The 16555-nt window shown below is 40.4% G+C and overlaps 1 protein-coding gene across 26 annotated transcripts in view; it reads left to right on the top strand.

The window, feature by feature from the left end:
* ANK2 (ankyrin 2) overlaps nt 1-16555 on the top strand; it is a 355697-nt gene that overhangs the window by 155415 nt on the left and 183727 nt on the right. For 4 of the 26 annotated variants that reach the window (XM_040585064.1, XM_040585072.1, XM_040585162.1 and 1 more), the window contains exon 1: nt 280-1139. The exons of 18 other annotated variants lie outside the window; for them this stretch is intronic. In XM_040585064.1, the coding sequence (XP_040440998.1) occupies nt 1017-1139 (123 nt within the window). In that variant the 5' untranslated portion in view covers nt 280-1016. Of the gene's footprint in view, nt 1-270; nt 1140-16555 lie in introns of those variants that run through there. 4 more of the 26 variants (XM_040585107.1, XM_040585115.1, XM_040585056.1 and 1 more) reach the window with 2 other exon arrangements.

Genomic DNA, 16555 nt, shown 5'->3' with positions numbered 1-16555 from the left:
ACAACATGTCTCTGTTGGTCTACATCTATAATCATTCTCCATCTTCAACACACGGCTTCTTCGTAAGTTGTCTTAGGAAGTGTCTGAAAACAGTTTTTAGCATTGAATAATAATGAGCAGCACACTCGGCAGTATTATTTTTACCTCTGTGGAGTTGAGCTGAGCGGGGCAGGCTGAGCCCAGATTACGCTGCGTGCTTCCCCGAGCAGCATCCCCCTCCTTGCCGCGTTTGGTTCGCTGCTTAATGCAGCTCTCCTGATGCAGCCTCACGTGGCTGCATAAAGGCACAATGAGGACTTGACTATTGCAAACGGTTTCCAGGCGGCTCTCCATGCTGCCTGCAGGTGAGCAGGCTGAGGCTGGTCTCTCAGAGCCTGGCAGCTTCTGCTCCTGCCTTCCTAGCGACCGACTCAGCAGTAAAGGAAGATTGTGAGGAGGAGAAGCCTCTGCTGAGCTCCAGCACAGAGTCGCAGCAGCAGCAGCAAGTCAGACTGCACCATTTTCTTCTCACCCTGCGTAAAGGCGATGTGAGAAGGGAGCTGCCCCCTCCCCCAGCTGGTGGTGATGCTGAAGTGGAGCCTTCCTCCCAGTCAGAAGACGCAGCCTATCTAGAGGAATCCCAAAAGACCTTTCCAATTTGATGTGTGTTTAAAGGCCAAATTTTCTTTTTTTTTTTTTTTTTGAACTCCTTAGCTAAGTCTGAAGCTTGTCTTCACTCGCAGTCACAGCCTGCAACCTGCACACAGATATTTGCCAGCTGCTCTCTGATTTTGTGTGTGTGGCTGTGAGCACTTTCGCACACTGCGTGTGTGGACGTGGCTCTCATGCTTCTGAGTTATGGGTGCTGCAGAGGCTGGAGTGGATCTGTGACCTTTTCTGGGGTGCTGGAGGAGGAAGAGTGGATTACACTGTGAAGTTCTGGCTTGCAGCCAATGCCCTTGCAGAAAAAATAAATCACCTGGATAGCTGCGTGTGCTGGAAACGGCTTCCTTGGAGCTGGTGTTTTCCTCTTCAAAATGGCTCATGCAGCTGCTTCCATTAAAAAAGTTCGAGAGTCTGAACTCGAAGAAAGGGAGAGAAACCTTGAGAAGGAGAGGAAAAGGCAACGGAAAATCTCTAGGGCAGATCGGAAACGCAAGGTATGAGGGGAAAGGGAAAAACAGACCCCTTGTCCTTTGTCCCTTCCCTCCCTCCTCCTCCCTGCCCGCAGCACTTCCCAGGTGATCCATTGCCATCATTTTCCTAACCTTTCATATCATATTTCCCTTTTGCATCCCTTCCCATCTCCTCTGAGCCCCGCTGTGGACTTCGCCTAGCTGCAGTGAGATTAAAGTGCTACCAGTCATGGCAGTCCACAGCCATGCAGGGAACATGCAAATAAAGCTGGCCATTGGCACACCAGTATCATCGTCTTCCCTTCATCCCCAAAAGGACCAGAGATGCATGTCAGGGTGCAGGAGCCAGGTATTCCATGCCTTCGGCTCATCTGAAGAAGTTGTCAGGGAGGGAGGTGGCTGTGTTCATGCTTTGCAGCGTGAAGGTGCATTTCTGTACTTCAAGACAGCATTTCCCCCCCATTTCCTACTTTTAGTCCCAATTCCCACATCACCAGCAAAGCTAAATGCTGTGGGTAAGACCTGTCGTGGTGCTAGGCGTAACAGCAGAGTCGTTATGCAGTTCGGTGTCAGTAACCACTCCTGGATTAGCAGCCGTGATTCAGTCTATTTACACTGCATACTGCAGGTGTATTTTTCCAGCTGGGGCCTGAAACCCAAGTCTGCAATCTGCTGGGGTTTTACATCTGTTGCTGGTGGCAGTCTTTGATTCTGTTAAGGCATATCTGTTTAGATGTTTCAGATTTTTGGGAGGTTTCTCCTAATCTATAATTTACTGTTATTTTCCTTCTGTGGTAGAAATGGGGAATGACATCTCCGGTTGCCTTGAAAAAATAACAAAAAAAAATATAAATAATCAATAGAGATTATTTATTTGCCTGATGATAGTTTCCAAGGACACAAATAATATAAAGCAGTGGAAAAAATATTAAAAAACCTGAAGCTTCTGTTAAGGTTAGGTTTAGGACTATATTACATTGGGAGTGCCCATGTTAATGCCTCCTCATTGCCATTTCTGTTCCCCCCACTCTGGTATCTCTAGGTTGTGGCATGCATTAACTCATTCACTGACACCATGTTTTGATCCATTCTTTATCCATTTCTTCTGGAAGGGATAATATCAAGAGACACAACCTGTCCTTTTTTTTTCTTTTCTGCTACACTGCACGTAAACACTGATCTCTCTGTAAAAAAGAACAAAATCCAGCAATGTATCATTCACATTCACAGATCCTTTTGGCAAATCTCAAGGATTCAGAAGCCATCTGCTCCCTTGGCATACCTGGGAAATTTTGAATTCATCCTACATTCAGTCTTACAGATTTTCATATTCTGAACTGCCTGACTTAAATAAAATTACCAAGGCTGTTTGATACCTCTGGGACCTCTGCATACGATCTCCCTGACTTTTAAAAGGCTTGCTTTGCATGAGTTCATTAAGTTGCATTAGAATTCTCTTTATCAAAACAAGAATGTAATTTCTAATGTGTGCAGGGCTTGGATGCTGGGACAGAGCTGCTTGGGGCAGATTGTGATTACTATCCTAATCCCCTAAATGGGACACTGCAGCATAAGGTAGTTTTTGTGATTACATTTTTGATTATGAAATTCTCTGCAAAACAGCCTTTTAAAAAAAAATTATTTAATCTGTGGGTGTTCTTGCTTGGGAGGGTCTTTTCTTCATGTTTGCCCAGCACCCATCTCAGTTACTTCATCACAACATGTGTTGTTTTTCCTGATTTTCACATATCCTGTTTCATCAATGTCTTCGATTCAAATGTGTATTCTAGTACTTTAATTAAAGCTGGATAGAATTAATACTGCCCCGTCTGCTATCTTTTTTCCCCAGGGTGCTGCATATCCCTGACTGCAAGTATACAGGCTCAGGCTGCATTTGTGTTATAACAATGTATGGTGATGCAGGATCCTAATCAGATTTTCAGATACACGGAACCCCAGTAGTCTTTGCTTAGAAAATATGCAGAATATCTTAATGTTGTTTGCATTTCTTCCTTTTTAACATTCAGCGACGGCCCTTGCTCCTGTCTCCCTTTTGCTGCAGCTGTACCTTGCTGTTACATAAACAAGTGCTGGGCTGCACCCTCAATTTGCCTTCAGAGAGTACGGGCCTGGGTTAAGGCTGGGCATCTTCCCTCACACACCCTCTGCATGAGACGTACAGCAACACAAGCATGAGTTTGTTTCTGTTTGTATGTATACGTGCTCGTATTGTGTAGAATGCACAGTGCAGAGCAGATTAGATATGTCAATATGTATACATGCACACTCATATACACAATATACACAAAATAGATAACATACGTTATATACAATGGAACATTTGTATTTATTCATCGGTTTAAGTGAGGTGTATGTACCTGTAAGATATTTATATATATGTCACTTAAATTGCTGAAGAAAAATAAATTGTTCTGCTGCGAAACATGACTGTGTCCTAGTAGGTGCAGAGCCCTCAGTTTTCATTGACTTCCTTGGGAAATGAAGGCTACAAACAAATTCTATGTGCGGGCCCATGAGAGAAAAAATGTAAATTAATATTTTGTGATTGCTCCCAGCACTTGAACTCTTTCTACATATGGGGAATATAGTCCCAGTGTTGTGATTTATTTAAAAGATATTGCATTGCAGTGACTAAATTTTCAGTACAATTAGAGATCCATTTTGTTGGTAGGAATGATAGTGAGAAGGGAAATACGGTAATGTACAGTATTGTGAACTGTCTTTTCAAAACCTCATTTGGATATATGCCATATACAGATACATTGTTGTTTGTGTGAAGTGCTGATTTGGCCTTGGGATGGAAACTTTTTCTTTGACCCTGGAACATCCTGATTATGCAAAAGAGGATAATGAAGGGCTGCGACTTTAGCTCTTCCACTCTGCCAGCACGCTGGGCATCTGTTGGTACTGTCCTGTGCTTCTCCTAGCTTCCAGGGATGCAGCAGGGTGTGGGATCTTTGTGGCTTTGCCTCTTCTCTCAAGTGTTTTGCTTAATGATATTTTGCAGTGTGATCATCATCTGTCTTGATAGCAGTGTTACAAACCATGGCTGTAGCTTCTGTGCTTCTTGGGTAGAACCAGAATGTTCTTAAATGTCATAGCGTCTGTTATTTGACATAGCTCTGGACAATAACAACTCCCTGGCCATTAACAGAGCTGGGAAAAGGGCCAGCAGCAGCAGCGTTCTTGCTCAGATGATGGCTTTGCAGTCCTTAGACATGTGTAGTTCTTTAAAGATTAGCAGAATTATTCCACACCCAAACATTGGAAAAAGGTGTTTGCAGGCTGAAGACAAATTCCAAGACCCTCTGCCGCATTCTTTCTGAGGCTGACTTGACTCATTTTTTTCAAAACCAGTTGACAAGAGTCAGCTCTGCTCATCTTGCATTCAAATGGGAAATACTCACTTTTTTGCATGCAGTCTTTTCTTGCAATGCTGAGACACACATACTGATGCAAATAGGTATATGTAAATACCCCCCCCCCCCCCAACTGTCTGAATATTTGCATGACTACCTGAATGTATCAAGAGCACTGAAATCCAGGGACTAATACAGGAGGTGAGCAGCTTAAAATACATAATTTTGTTGAAATTTAGGCATGGCTAATTCCATGATACCTAAATTCAGGGTATGTAAGGGCCAGCTCCGCTTGCTCTCAGTCTCTCTTCAGATAGCTGAATATGGCTCGTCTTTTGCAGAGTGAGGAAAGGGAAATGGTGTGATTACATGATGGTCACTCACTGAGTCAGCAGCAAAGCTGGAATTACAGCTTTGGAACCCAGCTTCCTAGCCCTTGGCAGTGTGTAAGATACACTTGCTTTTGCCTGTCTGAAATACTTTTGAAAGCAGACATAGCTTCCTGTCTTTGTATGTGACAAGTGTTTAAAAGTTTTTTGAAAAGCCACAAAAAAATAAAAATCCAAACCAAAAAAGCTGTTATTAAAAATTAATTTTGCTGCCAAATAAAACTTGATTTTTAAATGTACAAATATGGTAAGCTGATAACTCTTACCCTTTTACCATCAGCAATGAGGACAGAGTTTGACCTCTGGGCTCTAGTAGCAGTAAGTGGATGTTTCTTTAGTATTTAAATAAAGTTTTTAAAAAGTTTTTTAAACTTGTATACCTTTTTTAAAGGCAAGTCTCATCAGTTCAGCATCCTTTAGCATAGAATGTCCTACAGCATCTGGAATATTCACCACTGCTCACCAAAAGAGATTGGGAAACAGTTGCATCTCAGTGAATTTTGTCCTTCACTTGTCAAGCACTGTCAAAGCTCGCACAGAGCTGCTGCTGCTAGGTGATACCTGCAGAAAGACAAGGGTGGAGGCAGAAATGCTGCTGTCAGCAGAATTCAGGTGCGTATGGGGAAGAGTCAATGTTCAGTAAATGGCTTCCATTGCGTAGCTGCAGAAGACAAGGACTGAGTTTTCTTTGTTTTCCTTCAACAGCAGACCTTTTTTCCCCATTCCCATCTCCGTTTTCACAAACTGAGTATCAGAAAGGAATCTCACATTACAAAATTAACGTAGAAAATTACATTGTATTTGTCTCAGAACTGGGTGGAAAAGCCCATTTGAAATTCAAGCAGAATTCTGCTTCAGCAGAAGCAGGTGTTTGTCATCTGGGCTCTGAGCTGAGGCTGGTAGCCACAGAGTTTATCCCTTTTGAAAGGGCCAGAGCCTCAGTGAGGAAGGAAGAATGTGGAGGAATTAATGAGTGCTTGGGCATGCCAGAAGAAGGTATCTCAAGGAGGAACTCATATGGAGGTGTAGTTTTCACTCTTGGTTACTCTTACTTTGGTTCATGGATGCCAAACAGTATCTCATCTGGTGAATGTGCCACAGGATCAGTGTAGGGTTTGTACTGGGCTAAGGAAGAGAAAGTCTCACTGTTTAACCTCTCTGTACTTGAAGCTTTCAAGGTTTATTGCAGCTTTAACCTACTGATTTTTTCTTTCACACTGAGTAAGTCTTATCTGTTCAATGTTGTGTTTGTTGCCTTGGCAAACAGCTTTGTGATTCACTAGAATTTCTAGATGTTTCAAATGCCTCTTCAGCCATGAAAAATAATCTTTTTGGTGTTTCGTAATTGAGTGTTTGCGTAGGTGGTGCCTATTCCTGATGCCCTTTGAGTGTTTACCTCCTGTATCTCTAACTTCTGTTTTCATTATGTAGATATTTCTTGGCATGAAAAGAATACCCTGCTGTTTACTTCCTTGTAAAATGGAGCTTCTTTTGATGACATTGCATTTCCTAATAGATTGGTATTTGCTGCTTCGGTTTCTAGGTGTCCTGTTTGAGGGATGATATGCATGTGACTGCAACACTGCTGAAGCTAGCAAATACTCAGCTGTGCAGGCACTCTCACTGCACTTAAAATGCATGTCCTGTTCAGTGTGTCTTCCTCAGGCAAGTTAGCTACAAGTTCATTGTGGTTTCAATCTACATGAGATAAACCAAGGGGGGCTCGAAAACAATGGCTCATTAAGCTCTGTTCACCTTTCTGCAGATAGAGGATGTTACTGTAGTGCCAAGTGTCATTATTTCTCTACTCTTCTTTGAGATTTTCACGCTGCTTGCTATAATTAAACTGGGAACAAATACATGATATGCTGAAATGAGGCAAGCCAGGTGTGGTTGTAGAGAGTGATGATCTCCAGTTCCCTTACTTCTGATGGGAAAGGTACAATCTCCACTATGAGTTTAGATTTGCTTACCTTTATATTGTTGTCTAACCATACCATGATTTATATCTGTTTTTTAAATTTAATTCCTTGGTAATATTTGAAAGGCAAGATTTATTTGGTCTCAATAAATCATAACGTGGACAGTATTAACACAGATCGTTTACCTAGGTATGTTTCTGGTATCTTGAGTAAATATGCCTCTTCACAGCTTTAAAGTAAATTAATCCATACCTGGAATAGTGGAATAGACAGGATTGTGGGGTAGGTTAGTAGACAGCTATCATGAAATAAAAGCAGTGGTGGTAATTGCTTCTTGCATATTTAGTGCAAAGAAGCATGCTTGGGCTTGAGTCTAGGGCTCATTCAGCGCGTGTTGCACCCGCTGGTTGCTGTTCCCTCTGGCTAATTGGTGTGCTGGGCACAGGAGTGGTCTGAACCTCAGATCCTCCCTCACTCCCTGCTACTTGTGCCAGGAGGCATGGAGAAGATGAAGGAAATTGAGATATATTATAATCCTTTCACAAAGGGTGTGATAGTTTTCCCTGTTATTTCCCTCAAAAGAAGATAGGGCAGGAGGAACGCTTGGTTGGGGAATGTCCAACTTACTGGGGTCTCCAGAGCTGCTACTTGGTTGGTAGCTTGTGCACCACTTCTTGGTAGGTGGGGCTACAGTTCTTATCTAGCCATGGGAAGACAGAGCGATACAAATACAGGCACATCTCTCTGCACTTCTTTCTCCCACGTTCCCTCCCCTGGTGGGGATAAACCATGAGGCTCACAGCTCCATTGTGTTAGATACTGTACACAGGAGGAGGAAAATGTGTCACTGGCATGCTCAGTCCTTTTGCATTGTAAAGTTTGCTTGATGCAATCCAATTTAATGGTGTACACTTTGATTTTTTGGTTGGATTGACTCATAATGGGATTCTTTCCATGAAGTTATGAAAGTGTCCAAAATGGCTAAGTTTTCATCTTTCACTCCATCTGTTTAAGTAAAAAGAACTTTTGTTGAACTTTAAAAGAGCAACTGAGAGAGAGGAGAAAGGCCATCGCAGTGACTCCACCTATCCTGGTCTTTACGAATTTAACAAGTGTGAATCCTACTTAGTGGAAACCATGAGTGATTAAAAAAATTGAAAGAACCTTTACACATGAAAGGAAATTGTCCCCGATAAACTTTTGTGGCTTTTTGTTTAGTTTTACCTTCTAAAAAATATCTTGTGATGTCCTTTAAATTGACGACATTTTCTGCACCACTGAAAGAATGACTATAATTGCAAGAATTACAATCAGTAAGCAATTAAAATCTCCCCTTAAACATTTTCTTTACAAATGGAGGTCAAGAGCTGAAATAGTAATGTAGATGTCAGATGTTAAACTGTGAAATGTCAAGCTTTTGGGAATCTGGCTTCTGTAGTTTAGTCCCTCAGGCTTTTCCATTGAACTCCTGGGGAAAGTTTGGCACCTGAAGTAACAGTGGCGTATGAGCATTGAGAGATCGTACTTTAATGGCGTGATTTGGAGCCATGCCCTGGTGTATATATTTGCCAACATATAGTGCATCCAGAGTGTGCAAACAGTGAGTATGTCCGTAAGCAGTATAGTAGGATTATTGCCAGTCAGGCAGTAGTTCTTTTCCTGAGACAGTGCCTTCTGCAGCAAAGTCCCACAGCCCAACTGGAGTGTGTTTCTGGGGATCAGGGGTGCGGGAAGCATCATGGGCTGCATCTGCCCCATGATAGGAATTGTTTTTCAGCCTTTTCTTTGCAAACACACACGTTAGTATTGCTTCGGAATTTAAAAAAATGTCTTTTTATAAATATGTATTTCTTGGTCAAGCGCCTCTTTGAATTTCTTCCTGTTTTGTCAGCATAGTGAAGATGGACCGACACATTCAATATATGGTTTGGGATGCTGGCTGGTATTTAACTCCTATATGATGAGTTTAAAGCAGTTTTAAAACTGCTTCAGTGCTAATGCCTTATAAGTGAGTTATTTTGTAAATTGGAGGTTAATGGGTTGACTGGCAGGCATTCCTCCAAGTCCTGGTCATATTCAAATAAGAAAATACAAATTTAGGAAGTGATCATTAGTCATACAGTGTCATGCTAAAGATACCGTGAAGAATATAACTAAACCAAGCATAGATCTGCTATCAGTAATTAAGGGTTTTGTTGACCAATGTAACAGAAAACTTTCCCTTTTAAATATTTTTCCATACTCATTTCCAGTCAAGATTTAGAACACATTCCAAAGTAGAGGCCTGAACTTGATTTTCTTTAGAAAAAGATCCCTAGATGTCAGAGAGAGTTGTCAGTTGTAGGTCAGCAACATCAGTCCTGTAGCATTTTTCAGGTGTGATGAAAAACCTTTGTTCCCAGTAGGATCTGTTCTTGTCCTAACAAAATGGTGTGTAGGTTCCTGAAGCTATTTTTAAGATTTTTTTTTTTTTTTTACTTTTGTGAGCTTGTTATCAACTGTATACAAACATTTTATGACCTGATCCAACCATCCCTTTTTCCCTCGTTTCTTCCTCAGAATTTTAGCAAAACGCTACAGTTGATAGTAAAACACATCTCCATACTTGATTGACTTGACTCTCTATGCTCACAAAATATCTTTTGTGCTACTCTTTGAGAATGTAGGTGGTACTTGACCTTTTTTAAAAAATAAATCCTGTTCTCTGCATTGATTCCAAGCACTTCCTTTTGTGCAGTCACTGTGGCACTGGGTAGTTTTGTTTGAATGTCTGACAAGATTCTTTTTGTGACTGGAAACTGCTTCTTTAGGGAAGATAAGCAGTTCGCAAGTACTGCTCTCCTATACTTAATGATATCTTGATGAATGCTCCTGTTAGTAACCTGTTGGTAATACTTTAGCCTTAGATGGCTAAAATCAACTTTTTTTTTTTTTTTCCTTGCCAATCCGTGGAGTTGTCCAGGTGCAAGCAGGAGTAGGTATTTCACACTTACACAATTATATATAGTATTAGAGTGTATAATACAAATTACTGAAATCTGACAAATATAATTAAATGAATTTCAGATGGTTCACAGAGTTGGCACTGTACAAGGTGCTAATATGTTGGCAGTGTTCAAGGGCTTTCTCTCTAATTATTTATAAAAGTTCCACATATTGTAAATAGATTTAGTGGGGTTTTTTCTGATAGTTTTTCAGGGATTCCTTCAAAACCATGTTAAAACTCATTCCTACACTAAGACCTTCCACATGCAGATCAATACAGATTAATTACTAGTTGCCCTTTTACAAGTGACTGCAAATAAAGGCTGCAATTAAAAAAAAAGTCAGTAATTACCATATATTTGTTGATGCTAATGAAGAATTTAGCATGTTAACCACTTCAAAATATAGTATTATTTTTTAGTTTATTAGCTGGTTAGGGCTTTGGAAAAGAGACAGTTTTAGGGAACTGAGCCTGAGTAGGTTTCAGAGTACACACTTGGGAGCTCTTCTCTTTAAGGTCAGCTGCTCGTTCCCTAGCAAAATTCCCACCGTAGCTGGTGGGGATTGTATTGCAGACTCTGTTCCCTTTCTGGTGAAGAGAGAATAAGAAAGAACAGGAAGAGAGTGGGGAAGGGAAGTAACACTAGATTTACCAAGTCCTCTTGTTTGCATGCGCCCATGCCGAAGTCCATCGTGACTGCAAAAGAGATGGTTGGATCAGGTCATAAAAAACTTGAAGTGTTTCATATTTAGAAAATACTAATGTGATGCTATTATTGTACATTGCCTGAGGAAGGGTGTGGATTTCTTTTTCCCTGACTGTTTAGATCTGCATTCTCTTTATTTCTGCATGTAAAATAAAGCCAGCGTTAAGGCCAGTGTTCACCCGGAATGGATGTAGCTCTTATTTCCCCAGGCTGGTGGAAAATTATTTCAGCCGATAGAACTATAATTACAAACCTTTCTAGGCTGTTTTAGGTTTAATAATTTAAGCTTGTTTTTAATTATTTACTATTCCTGGCTTATGCTATGTCAGGATGGCTAACAAGAGACGGGTCACTACTCAGAACTAGTGAAGCTGACAACGCAACAGGAGGCCTGAGCAGATAAAAGCCAGTTCGTGCTTCACTGCTCAGGCCATGATTTAGTCAGGAGTGGCTGGACCTTGTGCCTTCTTACTCCCCCTGCTTCCTTTATTATTTTTTGTTTAAAGGCATCAATGCAGCATAGAGGAAAGAAATTAAATGCACCATGTTGGTAATACTGTCACTGCTGTAGCGATAGGAGACAGTAAGATTTACCAAAAAGCAGGACTTCAGGCCCCAGTCAGTTAACAGAGAATGGTTATGCTCAGTGAGTATTTTCCATTTTTGCTAATGAGTGTGGTAATGGACACCAAAGCTGCCTGGGGGATGGGAATCGTTGCTGTGGCCCACGTTTCCAGGCCAGGTAGACTCAATTCCACTTAGTTAAGTCAGGCAACAGTATAAGTTATCTCTGTTTTAGCCTTTGCACAGGGTTTCCACAGATGTAATATTAGCTCCATTTAGTTGCTGTTGGAAGAGGTTATTGAAATAAGATGGATGGTCTGTCTCAGTATAAAACTTACATTCTTGCACCAAATTAAAAAAAACCCGAAACCAAACCACAAAACTGTGTAACGGCAAAAGAAAAAAACAGTTGCTTTCCAAATGGTGCTGATTTTTTTTTTTTTTATGTTGCTCATGGAAAAAAATTATGTATAGATAGATACATTTTGAAAGTATTTTGGTAGAGTGGCATGACTTTGCAGGAGGAATTCAGTAAAATTTAAAACGCTGATGTGAGATTTGAATTGACGTGCTACGCCGCTGCGTGCAAAGCAGGCTTGGCTCTAATGATTATGGAATCATTTTGCAAAATGGCATTTGCTAGAAACAAAAAAGTGAATTAGATTTAAAAAATAAAAAAAGAAGTTCTTTTGCCAGGTCAGTGGCTGTAGCAGCTGATGTATAGCAGCAAAATTTTTCTGAAGAGAAATGCATGGAGACTCCATAGCAACCAGATCAAATACGTGCTATATTCTAAATAGTGTTGCAGTGTTTTCTGTGCAGAAGGCACCTCCACCCACTGCCACCACACCCACACCGTCTGTGCTGCTCAGCCTAACTGCCTTGGGCAAATGGCAACTCCAGCCAATGACCACTGCATCAGGGTTATTTTTAGAATGATAAAAAATTCCTCAGGTCGTATTTTATTTCCTTTTTTTTGATTATCACAAGGACAACACAAAGCCTGCAGCATTGTCTGAAAGGTAGATAAGCCACTCAGTCACTTCTTTGGTAATAATTTATTTACTAATATCTCTTTCCTCAGATACAGACACTAGCAATACGTACTTTAATAGAGCTGCTTCACCTGAAGTAGAACTGGCTGCTGCGTGGAACTAACCTGGTGAATGATGAGGCCTTGAAAAAGGTTTCCCAAACAAGTGAAATCAGAAATAATTCATAGCCGTGCACAGAGCTAGCTCTGCATTGCAGCATGAGTCGTCCCAGGCTTAAGGAAGTACGTGCTTGGCCATCTTCCCCGTATTTCTAGGGAAGCCTAGCACTTTAGTAGTTTGGTTTAGTATGTGGTTATCCCCGCTGTGCCTGCGGTGTGGCATTGCTGATGAAAACGCAGTTACAGGAGTGCAGATAGGACACAATTATTGGCAGAGGTAAGGTGCCAGTACTGCTGATGCAGGGCTGGAGGCTCCTGTGAAGCTTGGAGTTATGCAGAGGATTTGTCCCTGCAGCATCTGTTTTTAACTGTTGGTACAATGCTGTGATGTAAACCTTAGCACATGTTTGCTCTTAGCAGTGCTTGGTGACTTCATCAAGATGGTGGAACGAAAGGAAATTCTGTAAGGGCAGCTTAGGAGGAACCAAGGTACTGCGTCAGCTTGTGGATATGTAGGAAGTAGAAAAGGCTAATTAAACGTCACTTCTCTGTTTATCTCAGTTTAGCCATTTTGTAAATCATCTGGGTGGATTTAGCAGTATATATTCCTTTATTCCGAGCAATAATCCATCATTATTTTGTGGTCTCTGTATAGTTGTAGTAACAGTCCAGAAGCCTGAAATATAGGGAAAAGTATTTGGTCCTTTTGTAATGTAGCTGGACAAACCCACTTCAATGTGCAAACCTGATGTTACGAAAACAGAATGCTTGAGAGGAACTATTCTCCTTCTGGAAAAGGTTTTTGAGATGGACAAGGATAATTTAGAGATAGGGAACTGTCATTAAAGGTTATAAAAGAACACTTGGCTTTCTAACAATATAGAGTATAACCTTAACTCATTAAAATCCCGGAAAGATTTGTGAATGATTTCAAGAGATATAGGATTTTTTCCAGAATATTTCAAATAGGAGATAATTCACCTCATATTACATAACCATCTTGGTGCTTTATATTTTCAAATGTAATCTGTGAACATTTGTTCAATTTCTATAATATAGCTTTGTGGTAGGAAGAGAGATTATGGTGGAAAACAATGTTAAACAAATATACCTTGAGGACCAAAATGCTGTTTAGATAAGTCTTGTGTCCTGTGACCTGGCCTGTTCAACTCACCGTGTTGTTGGCATGAGGAGAGTGCTGGTGTTCTAAAGCTATTTCTGAATTTAATAACAATCTAAAGATAACAAATAAAACTATTAGAGGAGCAGAAAGAGCTTGAAAATCACTAATTAAATCGGAGAGAAATTCGCAAAGACAGAGGGATAAAATGAGGTCAGTTTTTCCCAACACTGGGAACTCGAGGTGTTTGTATGCCATCCATGTAATGCCTTTTGAAGAGCGAGCATGCTCGCTTCAGCCTTGCAAAGGCGCTAGCTCTTTTCTAACCCATCTGAACATAAATTCTAAATATTCTTCTCTTGTTTTACTTTTGAAAGTGATTTCCAGTAGTTGAGATCCTCCCAATCAATGCTCCTTTAAGTTTGCCTGGATAACTCTATTAAGCAGTTCAGAAAGGGCTATCTGCAATACAGTTTGCTGCCTATTTTAGCTTATAGTCTTCTGTTACTTCATAATAGCATATATGCAACTGAGAGTGCTGCAGTGCCTACAATGGCAAGAGGCTTCTTATACGAGCTCCTGTCACAGTCATACTTTATACAGGGAGATAAATGTGATACACATTTTAGTTCATTTTAGTGTGTGCTGAGGCTATTTAAACTGTTACAGCTTCTTAAGTTGTTATATAGTCTCCTATATATTTGAATTCCTTGAGATTATTAATACAGAAGCTTGCTAGTAGTTAAACCCCATAGGGCTTTGTGGGGGTGAGAGACCCCTATTGTCAGTGAGAAATAGGGTCAGAGATCAACCAAGATCTTCATTTCCTAAATACTGCTTTAGGGCATCTGCGGCTCTACCTAGGGTATTTGTGAAAGTGTTAAAAATAGGTATGTTTTCACTGTGTAAAGATAATGCAGCATCAGGTGGTGGTCACTGGTGAAGCAGGAGGAAGAGTCAAAGTTTTGCTATGTGTAGCTGGTTTTTGTTCGACACATGGAACATTTTACAGAAACAATCCTGCAGTGAACACACAGAAGAGCTATATTAATATATAAAAATATTATTTTTTAAATAATACCTTTATTCCCTTTTTAATGTAGGTGAATAGTCAAAGGACCCAGGGAATTGTTGAAGCGTGCAGCTGAGGAATGTTGGGAAAGCATCTGAGTAATTTCAAAAAAGCAATTAAGAAATTGTGCACAAGCTTCTATCCCAATAGTATAAGGTTAAATATGTAGGTCAGGGTGGTGTTTAGCCCTTACACTAACAGAATTCCTACTATGTAGAACAAAATCTTTACTTTGCAGAGATTTGGAAAAAGTTACTAAGCATTCATCATTACAAAAGTTGAAATATGGTCCTCATACTCCAAAGCAATGGCATAGTCCTGCAAAATTGCAGCCGCAGCCTTTTTCTTTTCAGAGTCAGGGAGGGGGAGTTTTGGTCTTCTAGTTGCAACATTTTCACTCCAGGTCCAAGAAAAAAACACCCCCAAATACTTAAGAATTGACTGTTTAATGGCAGGCTAACATACTTTCAATTTTTAATTTTTTTTACACCTTTGCTTCCTTGTATTTTCTTCTATTCTACATAAAATATTCTGCATTAGAAAATGGATTTTCCTCATGCTGTGCTAAAACTAACATGCTTTTCTCTGTGATGAATATGTGAATTCATTTTGTGCTATACAGTTTATGGAGGGACCTTAAGAAAAAGGGGGAAAATTTTCTGATTTAAAATGTGCTTTTAGAAATACTACGTGTATAATGTGAGGCGAGGGGAAGAAAAAAGTATGTATTGGGAACATTCCCATGCAGACAGAGATGTTGGTGGCCTTGCTGCTTCCAGAAAGACTGAGCATGCCTGACCGTTGATCGATGAGTCTGTGGGTTGTAGAGAGCTGCTGTGGGGCTTTCCTTCTTTGATTTTTGTTCTTGACAGTCCTTTAGTGCTGTTGGAGTGCTCCCTTTAGAGGGAGTTGGAGCAGTGACTGAGAGAAGGCCGCTCGGCTAGGGATAAACTGATCCTACTGCAATCCAAAGGCAAAGATCGGGTTGACCTCAGTGGGTGCAGGAGGAGGCTTATAAAGAATGGATAAGAATAGCCAAATATTCATTTAATCAGACAGCTGCTTCCCATGTATGCGGTGTTGATATCCTCCCATAAATGAGTCATCTTTGCAGCAATAAAGAATTTCGTCACTTTGAATGCAGTAGGACTTTTCAGAACTCACATGTAGGATCTGAGGTCTTTCACTTAATGTTCATTTTGCCTGGGAAATGTTTGCCTCTTCGAGTATTTTATTATACGAAATTACTTTGTTTTAGAGTATCATTGCATAGTATGTGTACTTTTACTTATCTGGGGGGATCTGGTTGTTGTTTAGCTTGCCATATGAAATATTCTTTTTTCCTGTTATTTTTACTCATTCTGAACATAAAATGCAAATTCAAGTGGGAATTGTAGTCCATCTGATGGATACCTGGGATGTGGGGCTTTGTCAGTGACCTTCTTCATGACCTGAGGCTGAGCTTTGCCTTCTGTGTACGCAAAAAGGAAATAATTGTACTTATTCTTTTTTGTGATACAATTAATAATACTAAGGCAAGTATTATGATTATGTTTGAATGTTTATAAATATTGTTATTAACTTCTATGAGACATTTTGATTAGAAAAGTAGCCACTTCACCAGAAATCTGGCAAACAAGGACATGTCAAATTTCATAGAAATGTTTGCATCTGCTGTTTCACTTTATCAATGTTGATAAAAATAATTGTATTACTGATTTGTAGTTATTTATATCTCAAATATACTTTGCTTTTGCTCTGAAAGATTCTCTGGGTTGAGTTCTTGAAGGCACAAGTCTCATAGGAAAGTTTAGTGCTGTATTCCACAAAATAGGGAGTTGCTCTGAGTGAGTTGGGAATCTTGGTTACTTTTCTCTCTCTTTTTTTTTTTTTTTTTTTTTTTTTTTTTTTAATCTATTGTAACCTCAGGTAGCAGGGAACATTACAAAGCACAAAGCCAACTTTCCCCCCCCCGCCCCCCCCCCCCCCCCCCCCCCCCGCCCTTCCCCAATATAGTACAGGCTAAGGACCAGTTTAACAATATTTTTTCCTGTTGATAAGCATTTAAATAAAAAGTTGATAGGACTTCCCTGCTTGGGCTGGTTGGGTGAAGAAGTGCTGCTCTCTGAAAGGAGGCACACCGAGAGT

The sequence above is a fragment of the Falco naumanni genome, chromosome 1, assembly GCF_017639655.2.
Source record: "Falco naumanni isolate bFalNau1 chromosome 1, bFalNau1.pat, whole genome shotgun sequence".
Lineage (NCBI taxonomy): Eukaryota > Metazoa > Chordata > Aves > Falconiformes > Falconidae > Falco > Falco naumanni.
This window is presented reverse-complemented; position numbering and strand designations above follow the sequence as displayed.